The sequence below is a fragment of the Cricetulus griseus genome, chromosome X, assembly GCF_003668045.3.
Source record: "Cricetulus griseus strain 17A/GY chromosome X, alternate assembly CriGri-PICRH-1.0, whole genome shotgun sequence".
Taxonomy (NCBI): domain Eukaryota; kingdom Metazoa; phylum Chordata; class Mammalia; order Rodentia; family Cricetidae; genus Cricetulus; species Cricetulus griseus.
The window spans coordinates 25,123,313-25,140,499 of record NC_048604.1 but is presented as its reverse complement, the minus strand read 5'-3'; the positions used below and the strand labels follow the sequence as shown (position 1 = coordinate 25,140,499).

General features: G+C 37.2%; 1 protein-coding gene across 1 annotated transcript in view; it reads right to left on the bottom strand.

Annotated features, from left to right (window-relative positions):
• Tenm1 (teneurin transmembrane protein 1) overlaps positions 1-16,004 on the bottom strand; it is a 362,575-nt gene extending 346,571 nt beyond the window's left edge. Inside the window, exon 1 of the mRNA XM_027433524.2 lies at positions 15,770-16,004. Within this exon, the coding sequence (XP_027289325.1) occupies positions 15,770-15,885 (116 nt within the window). The 5' untranslated portion in view covers positions 15,886-16,004. The remainder of the gene's footprint in view (positions 1-15,769) is intronic.
• Between the last annotated feature and the right edge of the window lie 1,183 nt (positions 16,005-17,187).

Below are 17,187 nucleotides of genomic sequence, written 5' to 3'. Positions count from 1 at the left end.
TAAACGACAAAATTTGAAAGATTGGACTGTCACACATGAAAGATAATTATATTAATTGAATTCAGGAGAAACAGAAGATTGTGAATATTTTATGGCAAAAGAAATTAAATTTTCTAAGGGGGCTAATATCATGTTATAGTTGATAATTCCAAAGATGAATTAGAAGAAGTCATAAGTTAGCAGCTGCTTTATCAATGTAAGCCCTGAGGTGTACATATGTCACTCTTGAGTATTTTTGTCAGTAATATGTGACTTCCTAGAGTTCTGTGTATCTACGTCAGATGGAGGAAAGACGTATGACTTATAATCATGACTTGGCAAGGTAGCTGCTTGCCTTTGGAAATGTATGATTTAAATTTGGCAGCCGACTTTAAGTAAGGGTAGGGGACCTTCTGCCAAGATACTGACATAATCAACATTTTGTAGATGGGCAATGTAGGGATTCTCAAACTGTGTCATTATGACATCACCCCATTGGAGGTCCAGAAGCCTGAACTGTTGTGTGGGATCATGCTGTTTCCTTTAGCATCACTTGATCATGCCTGTATTTTTCCATGTTCTTGCTCTCATAGAAATGTTAATTTCTACATCTCAATAATACCATTGTCCTGACTCCTGAATAACTTAGGGAATGCAATTCTCCTTTTATTTCCCCTTTTGGTGTATATGAATGATTTACCTTGATTTAGCTTTGTTTCAATCTACCATCCCACTTGCTTTATCTGTTCCTTCTATAATATTGTCTTACTACTTCAAAACCAAAGCTGTACTGCTTCATGCTCATCATTTTACTAAAAGTGGCTGCTTAAAACTAGTAAGAGTTTAGGTATGTTCGTATTATCCCTAATCTCTCCAAAACCTTTATCATGAAGGGGTGTTGGATTTTGTCAAAGGCTTTTTTAGCATCTAGTGAGATGATCATGAGGTTTTTCTTTTGCAGTTTGTTTATAACGTGGGTTATGTTGATAGATTTTCGTATGTTGAACCATCCCTGCATCCTTGGGATGAAGCCTACTTGACCATGGTGGATGATTTTTCTGATGTGTTCTTGGATTCTATTTGCCAGTATTTTATTTAGTATTTTTGCATCAATGTTCATGAGGGATATTGGTCTGTAGTTCTCTTTCTTAGTTGTACATTTGTGTGGCTTGGGTACCAAGGTTATTGAAGCCTCATAAAAAGAGTTTTGCAATGATCCTTCTGCTTCTATTGTGTGGAGTACTTTGTGGAGATACTTTGATATTAGCTGTTTTTTGAATTTCTGGTAGTATTCTGCACTGAAACTATCTGGCCCTGGGCTTATTTTTTGGTTGGGAGACATTTGATGACTGCTTCTATTTCATTAGGGGTTATAGGTCTTTTTAAATTGCTTCTCTGTTCTTGATTTAATTTTGTTAAGTGATACCTATCCAGAAAATTGTCCATTTCCTTTAGATTTTCAAATTTTGTGGAGTACAGGTTTTCAAAGTAAGACCTGATGATTCTCTGTATTTCCTCAGTGTTCATTGTTATGTTCCTCTTTTTTATTTCTGATTTTGTTAATTTGCATAAGTACAAATACATCCACTTTGGAAATCAGTATGGCGGTTACTCAGGAAAATGGGAATCAGTCTACCACAAGATCCAGCAATTCTACTCTAGATATATACCCAAAAGATGCACATTCATACAACAAAGACATCTGTTCAACCATGTTCATAGCAGCATTATTTGTAATAGTCAGAACTTGGAAGCAACCTAGATGCCCCTCAACTGAAGAATGGATAAAGAACATGTGGTATTTTTAAACAATGGAGTACAACTCAATGGGAAAAAAAACAATAGAATCTTGAAATTTGCAGGCAAATGTGTGGAACTAGAAGAAACCATCCTAAGTAAGGTAACAGAGTCACAAAAAGACAAACATGGTATGTACTCACTCATATGGATTTTAGACCTAGAGCAAAGGATTACCAGTCTACAATCCACACTGCCAGAGAATCTAGGAAACAAGGAGGACTCTAAGAGACACATACATGGTCCCCCAGAGATGGGGAAAGGGACAAGATCTCCTGAGTAAAGCACTTGTTAGCATGAGTAGCTGAGTTCCAAACTAAGAACCCACATAGCAATGGTGGACATTGCAGCAAGTTGAGAGGTGGAGACAAAATAATCTCTAGAAGCTTGCAGGCCAGCTAACTTGGTATATGCACTAGCCAACATCAAAAAGACATGGTGTCAAACAAGGGTGGAAAGTGAAGAGCCAAACCTGTGATGGTCTTCTGACATCCACACACACGCATGCCAATTATGTGCATACACTTGAAGTAGCATGTACACATGTTTACACAGAGTGACTGAAAAAGAAAGTGCCACCATAGATCCTTTTTTTCTCTTCTTCTAGACCCAGATAAAATAGTTTCAATTACTAATTAATGAAAAATTCAAAAATTCAAAAATCTTCTATAAAGTCATCTTAACATTTCCAGAATAAAGCTGTTGTCTGTGTCTACCAACACCTTTTCCTGATTTTAGATACATTCTATTGTTTAGTCTCATTTATTGTATTTTTCCATGTATTGTGCAAAAATTCGGTGTGTGGGTTGAGTCAGGGTCTTAACTATGCAGTCTTGGGTGGCCAGGAACTTCTTATGCAGACCAGGCCACCTTCTAGCTCACAGCAATCCACCTGTCTCTGCCCCTCAAGTTCTGAGATTAAAGGTATATTCTAGAAATCCCACAGAATAGTATAAAAACAGAGATAAATTTTTATAGAGGTGAGAAATTTGGTATGGTCTGGGTGTTAGTCTCTCTATAATTTGTATTTTGAATTCTAATGTTCAATGTGTTGGGATTAAAAGATGGGATGTTTGGACAATTGTTGTGGTGTGAATAGTATTAGTGTCCTTACAAAAGAGAGAAAAGAGAACCTGACAGACTGCTGCTGCCATGGAAGGATATAGCAACATATGCCATCTATGAGGGAAACACTGTCACCAGACACTACCAAATCCTAGATCTCCAAATCTTTACATTTATGAGTAATTCATTTCTGTTTTTCACAAATTATCAACTTTAAGAGAGTTTCTAAATACAGTTTGGACCAAGACAAATGTGAAAGCAAGTAAAGGAAAACAAAGTTAAAACATTTCTTTGACTTTTATCTTTCTTCTTCCAGATCACATTTAGTTCACAAGTCATGTATTATTATTTGCCTAAGAGAAAAGACTGTATTCCCAACAAGAATATAAGATCACTGAAGGTAGGATTTTCTTCCATTTTTTTTTTGGCAACCCCAGCCACTAGAACAGTGCTGAAATAGGTAGACAAACAGTAAATACCTGATGAAATTAGTTGAAAGGCAGCTATACTGCATTTAATCCATCATAGTATTTATAATGGACTGTTGTTTTCATTTAAAGTATTTTGTTATGCATAATCTTATTTATACCCTCACACCAAAGTTGTTTTGTTTTTAATAGAACGTAGAAGCAGATGTTACTGTTTATTTGTATATCTGTTTGCCAAAGGGGGCAATTTGTTTTGAGCTTTCCAGCTCTTAAATGAAATACTCAGTATCAAGCTTTCACAGTTCTTGCAGAGATGGTTCAAAGATCTGACGACTAGAACTGATTTTATCTTTTGCTTTTAGAGCACAAACATTTTTGTGTTGTGGAATTAATAAAGAACCAGCTGGTTTCTCCCAATGGATGAATTTGAGTGGAATAGCTTTGATACCTACACAGACACAAATATATACATTTATACATGCGCGCGCACAGACACACACACACACACACACACACACACACACACACACACACACACACACACCATTGTAGAAGAAAGAATCAAAAAGAAAATGTGTTTCTAGCAATTCAAATATGTTTCATACTTTCAGTAAAATATATCAGACAAGTGTCTTTAACTTGACATGACAATGAAAATATTTATTATGATAATCAAATGACTTTGGGGTGGAAAAATTGTTAAAAGCTGTATCTCTCTTGCTCAGAATCATGTATTTCTGTGTTAAATATTGAATTCGGTAGGAAAGTATGTAGATATATGGTTAGGGAATGAAAAAAGTCAGAGACAATGATTTCTCTACTTTCTAGTTTTTGGTTGTTTTGCTCATATATTACATCAACCAGTTCACTTCTTTAAATTCCCTAAAACACCTGTTTACATTCACATTTGGATTGCTAAATAAATCTCCATATAAAATTGGTTTTCCTCTCATCTTGGAAGAACTTTCCTTTCCTTAGAAAATATAACAAATTATGTTTACTTATGGTTTTATTTTGAGATGAACCCGAGAATATTTTATTAAAAAGCATGCTTAAAATTGCTATCATCAAAGTGACTACATGTTGTGACAATGAACTCCAACGGGTTGTTTTTTATTACTAAAACTTTGTTCCCAACATCAAAAGAATATATTGGGAATAAAGAATTATCTTTATTTAAATTTATTCTATATTTATCATTTATTATACTCTGAAAAGATTGGTTGATTCCTGTTAATGTGTAGTAAACAGGATTTATAGGTCATAGATTAGTTCTCACAACGATTTTCCTGTCTTAAAATGAATCTTTAAATCTGTGGCTGAAGACAGGTTTGACTAACCCCAGTGCTGTTCAAGGATTAAAGCATGAGGTATTGTTGAATTTAAGCACTGAATATGTACAGTCCAAGCTTTTTTCTTTAGTCACTATTGGAAGGAAAAATTATGTCTGTAAATCTATTTTCTACTGCAAATATCCTAAAGAAAAAAGCTACTTATAAATCTTAGGTAGATTTTTAGTACTACTATATAATACAGAAATATAATTACCACTAGATAGCTTATATTTATGGGTTAATATATATAATATATTATTTCATAGATATTTATAATACTGTCATCACCATTAATGAACATTTCTTTCAAATTTTTCTTATTTCCCCAAGACAGCCACTAGTTCTAGAAGTATAACAAGCAGTAGTCATATGGATTTCATTTCTCTTTTTAGTCTTTGCCATCCAGTATCTTGTCCACCAATTGTTTTGTTCTTATTTTTTAAAACTAACGCTGTACATTCTACTTAAGTGTCATATGGGCCTAAAGCCAATAAAGGCAGTTAGTATCATACCAAGCTACAGCCATCTGTCAGAATAGGATAAAATAATTAGATAGACTTTTCCACTAATCTTCTGACTCTGTCACATAATTCTAGTTTGCTTTTGTCAGCTGATGTGGCCATTCTGTTCTTAAACTCCTGTTCTCCCTCGCATTGGAAAAATTAACAGCAACTCTCTAAGCAAGAATTATTTTGGTGAAGGACCAAGATTAATGTCTATCACCATCATTTGAAATAAATAAATTACCTTTCCAGGAGCAGGTCAAACAATCTCAATGGTCTTGAACTAGCACTTGACCTTTCTAGTGAGTAAAAGACTATAAACCCTGAGTTGGGAAATTGACTTGAGAGACATGAAAGAACATAGTGAAGGGAAACAATAATACTGAAAACTGTCCTTAAAGAAGAAGTTGCATGAAAATGTTGAGAAACTGATGGTAATGTCCCAGTGCCTGGTGGACTCTGGGTTAGCTTTTTGATGTCTCCCCAGAAAATAAGGACCACTTTACCAGATATTACAGTCTGGCTGGGCCGCATTTACTCAAAGAATGTGTGGACCAGATTGAGAAGCATACAGAAATGAAAGCAAAAAGGGCAGGAATTCTGGAAAGCTAGAGAAAACTAAAAGGAGAGTGCAAATCACATTTGAGTTCTAAAATAAATCTTGTCACAGTTGATGTGAGTGCTAGGAACCTATTTTTAAGATGAGAAAACTGAGGTTTAAAATTCCAGAATTTGCCCTTGGCCATAATATGGAAAAGAAAGTGAAATTCTACACCAGATTTAGTGGCTTCTACAATCTACTTTTAATGGCTTTCATCAAAATGGCAAAGGGTCAAAACCATATGATGACATTGAGATGGAGGTTAATTTAACAGGGAGTAAATAGATTCTGTGTAGAAGAATTAAATCACCAAAAAATGTGCAGTCGACAGTATACTTACATGTTGGCCTCCCTGATAAATTATTTTAAAAAATCCAGTAGTTTAACAGTAGGGACTTCAGCCCAACACTTCCATTTCTTGTTCATAGCTTAAAAGTCATACCTTTTGGTTTCCATAATGATTATCTTGTATTAGTGTCAGAAGGAACAGATTTTCCTATATAACTGACAACCTGGTCAAATAGGTTCAAATGGCTACGAAGGGGAAAGTAAGGATAACAGGAACAATAGCAGCTAGTATAAGTTAAAGAGATGACTGATGAATGTGGACTATGAGTGTGATGTGTTCCTTCTAGGATGCCTTTTCCTCCAGTTTTTGCCATAAACCTTCTAATAGGAGAAGGTGATTTTATGCTATTTTTTTGTTACAGAAGCTTCCATTTATCCTTTCCTATCTACCTTGATGCTTCTTTGGCTAGGGCAACTGCTTCCAAGTATGTTTATTTTGGGATTACCTAGATATAACAAATTGTAATGGAATTGTTATTCGTTTTGTTTTACCTTTACTATCACAGAAAGGAAGTAATGCACAGTGAAATACCCTAAATCTATAGCTTAGATTCAAATCCTGACCTAGACTTTTTAGTTCTCACCTCTGTGGTGTTTCACAAAATTCTTTAACTTCTATGTTTACTAATTTCTTGATTTGTTTATTGAGAATGTTGATAGTAAAAGTAGCCACACAGTGGGTACTCATATAAGTAGTAAATCAGTGTGAGCATAAGGACCAGGAATGGTATGCTTGTAGCAGTGCTAAACTTTAGCTAATATTGTTTTGGCTAATACTAGGTGATAAGGTTCTGGATTATAGAGTTCCTTGGAGTAGCCACTGACAACCAGATTCAGTAATTGTTCAGTGAATGCCTCACTTGGCAAGACATGCTCCATAAGCCACAGACTCAGAGATATGTGTGAATTGTTAAAGTTTTTAGAACAGATCGAAGCTAATGGGTCTCTGAACTGTAGTGACTCTGAATTCCTCTCCTTGTCATCTGATTCCTGCCAGGATCTTAAACTGAATTGAAAATTATAATATTTATTTCATACTTTCTATGTCCCTGGCTCCGAGCAGATATTTTACATATATTTTTTCATTCAGTTCTTGAGACAAACTCACAAGGTAAGGCCTGTAATTTACTCCATATAACACTTAGAGAATTTGAGGCTGGTGGGGGTTAGTAATATTTCTAGGCCCATGACAACATAAGTGGCTTAGTTTAGGGATGTTGAATCACATATGCTTAAATACATCATTAAATCTCTTTAGCTTTGGTAATGTGCCCATCCTTTGGTTGAAAGATAGGTCCATCCAAAAAATATTTGGTGCTGCCACTACCAAGAGAAGGGTAGAAGAGGAGATAAAAAGGGCTGAGGAGGCAAAATTCTGAAAGGAAAGGTTCACTACATTCTGAATGTAGTGGGTAGTTGGGGCATTGTTTTTCTGAATGACAAAAGGCAGGTAGCAATTCTAAAGCTGTTCTGGAGATTGAATACAAGGCAGTGTCACTAATCCTCATAGGTTTGTATTACAAAAATACAAAAATGGAGTATGGCTCTAAGGATTGGAATATAATGAAGAAAGTGTATATTTTACATAAGAGCATGCCAAGAAAGGTAGTGCAATAATGTATATGTTTATTTGGGGGAGATCATGAGCATAAGGAGAGAAATGTTTTTAATTGGGTGAAGAAAGAAATTGAAATGGAATAAGGAGAATTTGTCCTTGTGTTATTATTATTGTTGTTGTTATTACTACTATTTATCAAGTGCTATCTGGATTCATGGCTGCCCTAAGAACATTGCAAATTTCATCTATTTAATTATCACAACACCCTCATTAGCCTCATGAAATAGGTTTTATTGTATAAATGATAAACCTGGAACACAGTGATGTTGAGTAACATATGCAAGGACACATATCTTATGTGTGTCTATAATGAGCCATTTGTCCAGATGAATAAAAAAATGCCTGTTCATTTTTAACACTAACAGAGAAGTGTCATAAGAGAGCAGTACAGTGGAAAGAAGTAATTATAATTCTATAGTCATGTATTAGTTGTATTATTTACCTAAGCACAAATATACAACAAACTAGACTTGTCTTCTTGAAGATTGCACATCCAAGAAGGCAATGAAAATGAAATGTAGCCAAGTAGCTAAAATACAGAGGAATTTTTGGGTTATAGATGATAGAAAGATTTTGAGGGAGAAATTATTTTATCTTGAGATTAATGAGTATATTGTAAAGCTAAAATCCTAGTATTTGGGAAAATAGTTGTTTAAAATGCAATAGGTATGGTTTCATATCCTAAGTAAGACTCTTTATGGAGAATCAAAAGTGTGTTAATGATAGAAGCCCGTGTCTCCATTTAGTTTCAAGTTGTGAAGAACAGGTACCTAAATAAGGGTATGAAAGCCAGAGAGATAAAGTTATAAGACTGCATAATGAAATTAATGTCAAGAATGCTCTTGTGCAAATTGAGTCCAGGATTTGGGAAAACACTAGGGATTGTAGTAGACATTTTTATTTTTTTATGAATATATATAGCATAAGAAGAACAAAGATAAAGAGATACACAATTGTTATTGGGAGTCCTTTCTTGATTTCTAGCACTCTTTGCAAAAATGGCATATACACTATATATGGAAAACAAGCATCAATAAATATACATTAAAGTATAAGTTGGGCAGAGGTTCCTTAGAAGCATTTGAGGCTGGGGAGACAGCTCAGTTAATAAGTGCTTGCTATGCAAATCCAAGGACCTGAGTTCCATCTCTAGTACTCATGTTTAAAAGAAAAGCCAGTTATTTGCAATTGATAGTTGCTGAGAGAACAAACCTTTAGTTTTCTTTGATGGACCGACACTGGGGATATCAAGCACATTCTAGGGCAGACTTCATGTTCAGGAATAGTTGGCAAACATGAAACAGAATCCATTTTCTTGTGTGCTGTTTTTGCTGATTTGTTTTTTTTTTTGTTTTTTTTTAAATTTTATAAGAAAGAGGAAGAAGTTGGGTGGGGCAAGTATGGGAGGAATGCAGGGAGGAGAACGAATATGATCAAATATATTGTATGAATTAATAAATAGACAAATAAAATAAAATCCAAGCAACTTGGTGTGTATTTGTTACCCCAGTTCTGGGGAGGCAGAGACAGGCAGATCCCTAGCATATGCTGGCCAGTGAGATAGGTAAATCTACAAACCTCAGGCCAATGAAGAACCCACTTTGTAAAACAAGGCACATGGTGCCTGAGAAGTGATATTTGAGTTGACTTCTCATACTCATACACACAGCCACACATATGCTTACACGTATGTATGTAAATGCACACACAGAGTTGTACATACTCAAAGGTATTTGGCTGACACAGGCATGACACAAGTGGAAGCTCAAGTTTTGATGCGGAGGAAGCTGCTTGACAAATATTCACCAAGGGATTCTGATTTGCTTTCACTTTGAGGAAGAGTTGTTTGCATAATGGGGAGTTTCTGCTTATGTAACCCCTGTGGAAATATGTTCAGGTTCCTGGGGGAAACTTTCATAACCTGAAAGGAGAGTCACAGAAGGAAGAGTCTTCCTTGTGCCCCAATGATTGTGGTACCAGTCGGGGAGATTCTGAGAAATGTCTTGCTCAGCTCTGGATACAAGATGTCACAAGTATATGCATTGCCCTATACTGGAACCTATATAGAAGGAATGAGAAATGTATGGGACAATGGAAAAAGAATGAGACACCAGGATCTTCCTTTCTTGGAGCTATGAAAACAACAGGCCCCTACTATAAAACTGAGGCACAGAAAATTTCTATAATCAGACTGTTAAATGCTAATTATGAGGTATTTTGTTTTTTAAAGTTGATATGTTATAATTTATTCTTCTTTATTTCTCCATTTTTTAATTTAAATTAGAAACAAGATTGTTTTACATGTCAATCCCAGTTCCCTCTCCCCCCCATCCCCTGACCCCCAACTAAAACCCTACCTATCCCATACCCTTTCTACTCCCCAGGGAGGGTGAGGCCTTCCATAGGGGGTCTTCAGAGTCTGTCATATACATTGGGATAGGGACTAGCCCCACCCCCTTGTGTCTAGGCTCAGGGATTATCCTTCTATGTGGAATGGGCTCCCGAAGTCCATTCCTATGCTAGGGATAAGTACTGATCCACTACAAGGGGCCCCATAGATTTCTGAGGCCTCCTCACTGACACCCACATTCATGTGATCTGGATCAGTCCCATGATGGTTTCCCAGCTATCAACTGGGGACCAATAGCTCCCCATTGTTTAGGTCAGCTGTTTCTGAGGGTTTTCCCAGCCTGGTCTTGACACCTTTGCTCATCACTCCTCCTTCTCTGCAACTGGATTCCAGTTCAGTTCAGTGCTTAGCTGTGGGTGTCTGCTTCTACTTCCATCAGCTACTGGATGAAGGCTATAGGATGGCATATAAGTTAGTCATCAATCTCATTATTAGTGGAGGGCATTTAAGGTAGCCTCTCCTGTGTTGCTTCGATTAGTTGGTGTCAACCTTGTAGATGACCAGACATTTCCCTCGTGCCTGATGTGTCTTTAAACCTATAATGGTTCCCTCTATTATAGTATCTCTTATCTTGCTCTTCTCTATTCTTCCCCCAACTCAGCTTTCCTGCTTCCTCACATCCTTCTCACCCCTATGTTGTATTTTGTAAAGCTTGCATTTTAGAAAACATCAAGTGATTCTACACATAACTTGGTTAAGGTAAAATTAATTTCAGACTGTCTAACATATTCTAACCATATGGGCAGCCAGCCCAGACATTGGATGTAAAAATAGAAGGTCCTATACTTTGCAGACCCTGAGAAACTTGTAACTTCCTGATTTGACAGAAGCTGTCCAAAGATGTTGTTTCAGATAAGACTGTCTGTTTTGTACTTTTTTTTACCCTGGACATTTATTGAGGAAGCAAAATAAGGATCTGGGACTCTGGTGTTTGCCAAATGACTTATGTAGTCAATATGTTATATAAACAAAGAGTCTCTCTGGCTAAAAAAGAGAGCTGCTGAGCCCTAAGATGAATTCATTCCTTTCTTCCCCTGCTGACTCCACACTTCCTTTTCGGGACCTGAACTCTGCTGAAGCTGGACTTTGGCATTTGACTATTCTAAATACAGTAATATTCTATACCAGAGGAGAGAGAATTTCTGTGGATTGGATTGCATACCCATTTCAGAGAGGGTGGCATACGTAAAATGTGGCAGAAAACTGGAGATGGTAAGCATAGACTTAAGTTTTGAAAAGGACAGGCAACATATAGGCTTCTTAGAGCAGAGTACAAAACACCATGAAAATAAGGTAGAACAAACTATTAAAGATGATTTTGAGCAGTTATTAAAAATATAAGGATAGAAACTGAGAGAAGAAATTATAAATAACCTAAAGGAATTCATGTTAGGTAAATGCTTTCCTTTTATTAGATTGGCAGATCAGGAAAAATGTAGGCATACTGTATCTGTATATCAGCAAGACATCTGACAAGAACTCTCATGATCTGTCTCTGAGTAAGATGCAGAAATGTGTGTTGTATATTAGTAACAGTATGCTGCCTGATAGCACAGATAGCGTTGCAGAGGAGTTTCCAGTGGTGTGTCAGAAATCTCTGACCATAATCTGGTCCAATATACATTTGATCAGTGACTTACATGAAAATGAGGTTGAATGTGTCACCATCTTGCAGATTTACACTATGACAGCAAAATATCTTCTTTGCATGGTGGAATTAGAATTCTGCTACAACTCCATATTCCAGCAGGATGAAATAAATCTTGATAGTGTAAGGGTCTAAATCTTGTCTACAAATGCTCTACTTTTCAAATGTATAATTTAACAGGTTTCAATTATAGGATATATAAACTATGGCCTAGCCTTAGACTTTATTTAAAAAGGCTTAGAGTCATAGTTACTAGTATTGTTAATATATATCAGCAGTGCCCTGTGTCCATCATAATGGGTGCTATTGGAGTAGACAGAATTAGCACACATATTAGTTAAACAAGGGAGATAGCTGATTATTGACCATCGTATATAGCCCTGGGTATGTGAGTTAAGGTGACTCTTTAGAATCCTATTTAAGGAGCATCTGAAATGCTTCCAGATCTTTCCTAATGAGCAGTCTTAAGAGAAATATCTTGAGAGAGCTTGTTAAATTCCAGTTGGTACTCAACAACCAGATGGCTTTCTTCTTGACCCTAGTCAGTGGAATGAGAAAATAACTGGTATGGTTTGCAAAAAGCTGAAACTGTGGTACATTAGAAATGTGTGTGTCTGTTAGGAGGTCTGGGCAATCTATGGGGCCTCTGGTAGTGAAGCAGTGTTTGTCCCTGGTATATGAATGGACTTTTGGAGCCCACTCCACATAGAGGGACCCTCTCTCACCCTAGACACACAGGGGAGGGTCTAGGCCCTGTTCCAAATGATATGACAGACTTTGAAGATCCCCAATGGAAAGCCTCACCCTCCCTGGGGAGTTGGGATAGAGAGTCAGTGGGGGGCAGGGGAGGAAGGGAGGGGGAGGGAACTGGGATTGACATGTGGAACAAGCTTGTTTCTGATTCAAATAAAAAGTCTGCTTACAAAAAAATTAACCTAGCTAATCAAATTCCCCTTTACAGGCTTTGAAAACTCGTGACAAGCAGCTGATGGAATAAGAGGAGAGGTATTAACAGCTGTCTATGGAATTCTGTAGTGAGGGGGAAGCAAATACTGTGGTAGACAAAGGAAACATTGAGCCAATGGCAAGAACAAGCCATTGGGCAAAGAAAGGAATAAAAACACCGAGTATTTCTCTTTTTTTTTTTAATGCCCAAGGGCTATCTGTATATAACCTTTGCTAGCTCTTTGGGTGTTGAAACTCAGTGTTTCCTGAGTTTCCAGGGACTAATGTCAAATTGAAAATGTGTGCTTTTCAGGGAAACCTGAAGCCAGATGAACTAATAAGACCCAGGCTACATTGAGCCTTAGACTACTTTCCAAGACCTGTTTGGGCAAAGTGGGATGTGTTTCAAAGAAAGTTGTCAGTAGTGGAGGTTGGAACCCAGAAATGTGAGGAACGCATGAACTAATTCAGGAGGCATTTTGCTTAAAGCACCAGACTCAGAAATAGTGAAAGGTTGAAGAGTTTTATTTGGTGAGTCCGAAAACTTAGGGGATAAGAATAGGCATATTAGAAGTAGGAGATTTGGGTTCAAAATGAATCCTCAAGAAGTTGTTTGAGGTAGAATGGAATATTTCAGTTATTATTCAGTTCCCTTATTGGAGATACACAGAGACACGTGACCACTTAGTAGAAATAACAATGCCACCTTTCAAATGTGTAAAGTGTTTTACAGTATATGAGCACTTTATATTATACTTTTATGTTCTTTTTAACACATGATCATGATAGGCAATTTTAGGGTCATCCTCGGGGTGGAAGCCAGGACCTAAGTGCTTGCTCCTAGGTCTGGAAGACATTTTATATTTATTTTTACAAATGAGGAAGCTAAGGCTCTAGGGTGTCTTATTATCCATTTGTGCATAAGTTACAATGCACTCACTCTTACCTTTTATTGAATAAGTGTGAAATGAATATTTTCAATGGTAAATTTGAAAAGCTCTAGTTAATCAGGCTGATAAAGCTTCTAGGTATTTTTAATTTCATTTGTCTGATGCTGAATATATTTTCGAATGGACTAAAAAGGCTCTCTCCTCAGTCTCACATGAAAACTTATGTTTGTCTCTACATCGTAGGAAGCTGAGACCAATTAATACATTCCTTGCAGATACAGAAGGTCCGTGGGTGCAATTTGTACAAACATGCCTAGATGTACATTTCAAATAAGAATAGTTTTCTCTCTCAATTTGCCTTAGCCTATCTCCATCCTCCTTCCAGATTTCCTGTTATTTGTCTTCCTAGAAGAAGGGTCTGTGTTTGCTTGACAGAACAGCTAGTTAACCATACTGTTTCCTTAGCTATGATAAGCCTCACAGAAGGGTCAAAAGAAAAATGAGCGAGCTACCTCTTTGAAAACTATGCATATTTATATGTTTCTTCAATTTTAAAAAAAATTACTATTTTTATTTTTGGCATATGGGTGTTTTGCCTCAAATGTATGTCTGTGTAACATGTGCATGTCTGGTACCTAAGGAGCATAGAAGACAGTGTCAAATCCCCTGGGGCTAGAGTTAGATGGTTGTGGGAAACCATGTAGGGGCTTGGAGTTGAACTATCTCTGCTGCCCCTGTAGATTTCCATTATTCTTTGCTTCTCCTACTTAATACATTTCTTTCCTTCAATTACAATAAAAAAGAAGAACAAGAGGTAGGGGGATAAGGAAAAGAATGGGGATGGAATACAGGGTTGATTTTATCAAAACACATTATATGCCTTATGAATTTTCAATAAAAAGAATAACGTGTGAATCTTATCATTACTAATGTTCTCAATGTACTGTCTTCACTATGGATGCTGACTGCTACTGTTGTATTTTCTATTGAAAGTTAGCAGAAAGGAGTGGCTTACAAACCTTTTTAATTCAGTATGTGATGAATGACACAGTTTTTTTTTGGATTTGAGCCACAGCACTTTCAGTGGAAGTGGTGATACTTGCTGATGCCCTCTAATTTAATATGCTACTAAGGAGGAAAGCCTCATAATGTGAGTTTATTAGTCACTCCCTTTCAGTTATGATTCCCAGAGGATATTATGATAGAAGTTCATGCCAGACATTGTTTACTGACTGATATATTCTCAACATTGTTTACATAAAATTGTCTTTCTAAACTGATTAACGCATAAAAATAGTCAGCAGGAACCGCTGGAATTTGACAACAGAATGCTATGTTTCACTAGTTTTTGTTTTCCTATGTTAATAGAAGGTGACATTTGGGCATGTGGTGATGAGGATTGAATTTGGGGTCCTCTGAATGCCAGGAAAGTACTTTATCACTGAGCTAAACTACCATCTCTAAAAACTGCAACTTTTTAAAGAAAGAATGATGGGAGATGGTGAGTTCCTCAATTAATCCTCTCTAGTGCTAATGCTTTCACACTCAAAGGACCTAGAACTGTAGAGGAGTAGAGCTTTACTTACAATAAAAAACTTGGGGAGGGAATTCACAAACCCAAATGTGTCACATGACAGAAAAACAGTGCCTATTTCCCTTTAAAATGTCATGCTACTGAAACACAATTTTCAAGTTACATATGCATTTCTCCTTCATAAGGCAAATTCTTTCTGAACTACAAGAAGACACTTTCCTTTTCAAGTGATTTTTATAACAAATAACATGGCAATGACCACTTTCCTCCAACTGTCTTTTCTTTGTTTTCTTTCTCTCTTTCTTTAGTCCTCTCTTTCTTTCTTTTTATAACTTTGTACTCTCTTGAAACACAACAGAATTGATTTTCATGTTGAGACTCAGTGACAGTTCAGATCATTGCTTCCTTTCATTTTTGGTGGGTGTCTAAAAATGAGATACTTAGGCATCTGCAATTTCATGCTTTGGTCTATGTCTGTGAGTGTACCTGAATCATTGTTTCCTGTGTGCCTGTGAAGGGATCTGCCCTTTTACCTATCCACCTGGTTATGCATAATGATGCATATTTCTGTTTTTCTGCAGATTTATGGTATGGTGAAAGGAGTTTCTACTATTAGTGGAGTCCTCCTCTGTCAACATTCAAGTTTAGTGTGAGCAATAGCTTAAGTACCTGGTCTCCAGTGGTATGTTGCTGTTCAAGACCCAGCTGTTATGCAGATGAACTGAATCCTGGGTGCTGGTTGGAGGAGCAGGAGCAGCTGGGCTGGGCTGGCTGCGGGTAGTCATTGATCTTCTTTGAAGAGAGTCCACTGTGGGAGGTGGCTTCCTGGCACAGGTGCAGGCATGTGGAGGAGGTGGTGGTGGTGGGAGGGGTCTGAAGGTGAACTGGTTGTGTGGGCTGCTTTGCATGTCTAAAACAGAGAGAAGAAAAACAGCAAATAAAGACTTGCTCTCCCACTTTGAGAACACAGTATGACAGACCTACTAGGATTACATATAATATAACCTGTGAGGAGGGGGGTGGCTTTGAAGCTCAGTGTATCTGTAAAAATGTCACTTAACTTACAAAAGTATGTGCAGCAAGCTTATGAAATGTAAAACCTTCACAGTTGCATTTACATGTAAATTCTTCAGGAATATACCAGCTAAAAGTAATGAGGCTGCCTCAACAATTTGTCATAGTTTCTGCTACTGAACAAATAAACCATCAAGGAGATAGAAGACTGCAGAACAGAAGTGAGCTGATTTCCATCAGTTGCAAATAAAAAATCTCACTTCAGAAAATACCAGTGAGAAGCACAAATTCGTTGTGAGGAAAATCATTTGGCACTTCAAATAAAAAAAGTAAGGCCACCTTCTGACTTACCTCAGGAAAGGATGCTATCCTGCTACACAGGAGTAAATTCATACTTCAGAAAAGTAGCTCACAAGTGTGTAACTCAACTGCATGAAACTAATCTCTACACCAGCTCAACACCTCAGAGTGCTTCTTATAAAAAGGCAGGCTAAGAGACTGTTGTTCTTGTTACTATATGCATTTCCACGGCCATGCAGAGCAAAGGGTGCACACCTTGCCTTTTGCCACACCATTTTAGGAGCTCTGCCAAGTTAACAGTGGTGGGGAAACTTTTTTCCTGCTTGTTTGCAGAGGGGGCAAATAGGGACAGCAGTCCTCACACTCCCGATGTTGCTATTGTGTAATTTTGCACTGCTGTCCTGGCAGGCATATATCAAGAGAGTTAGTTAGAATCTGGCCCAGGAGAAATACACCAATTAAAGTCCTTTGAAAAGAAATCACTATTGTAGCAGCTAGCCACCTCTCTTCCACAGGAGAAACATAATAGATGTCAAGTGATTGCTTGTAACACCAGCACGTTCTGGATAAACTTTGTAGACGGCATGGCTTTGTCCCACCTCCCCAATGAGAGAGTTGAAAAGCAGAAAAATGCCAGAGGCTTTCGATGTCTAACAGAGGGCTCAGCTGGTGTGTTCTGAGGCCCACTTTGCAGTTACTGATCAGAGGGAAAAAGTCACTTCTTTCAGTCCTTCCACTTCAGACATGAATGTTAAAGACACTGGCTTGGTTTT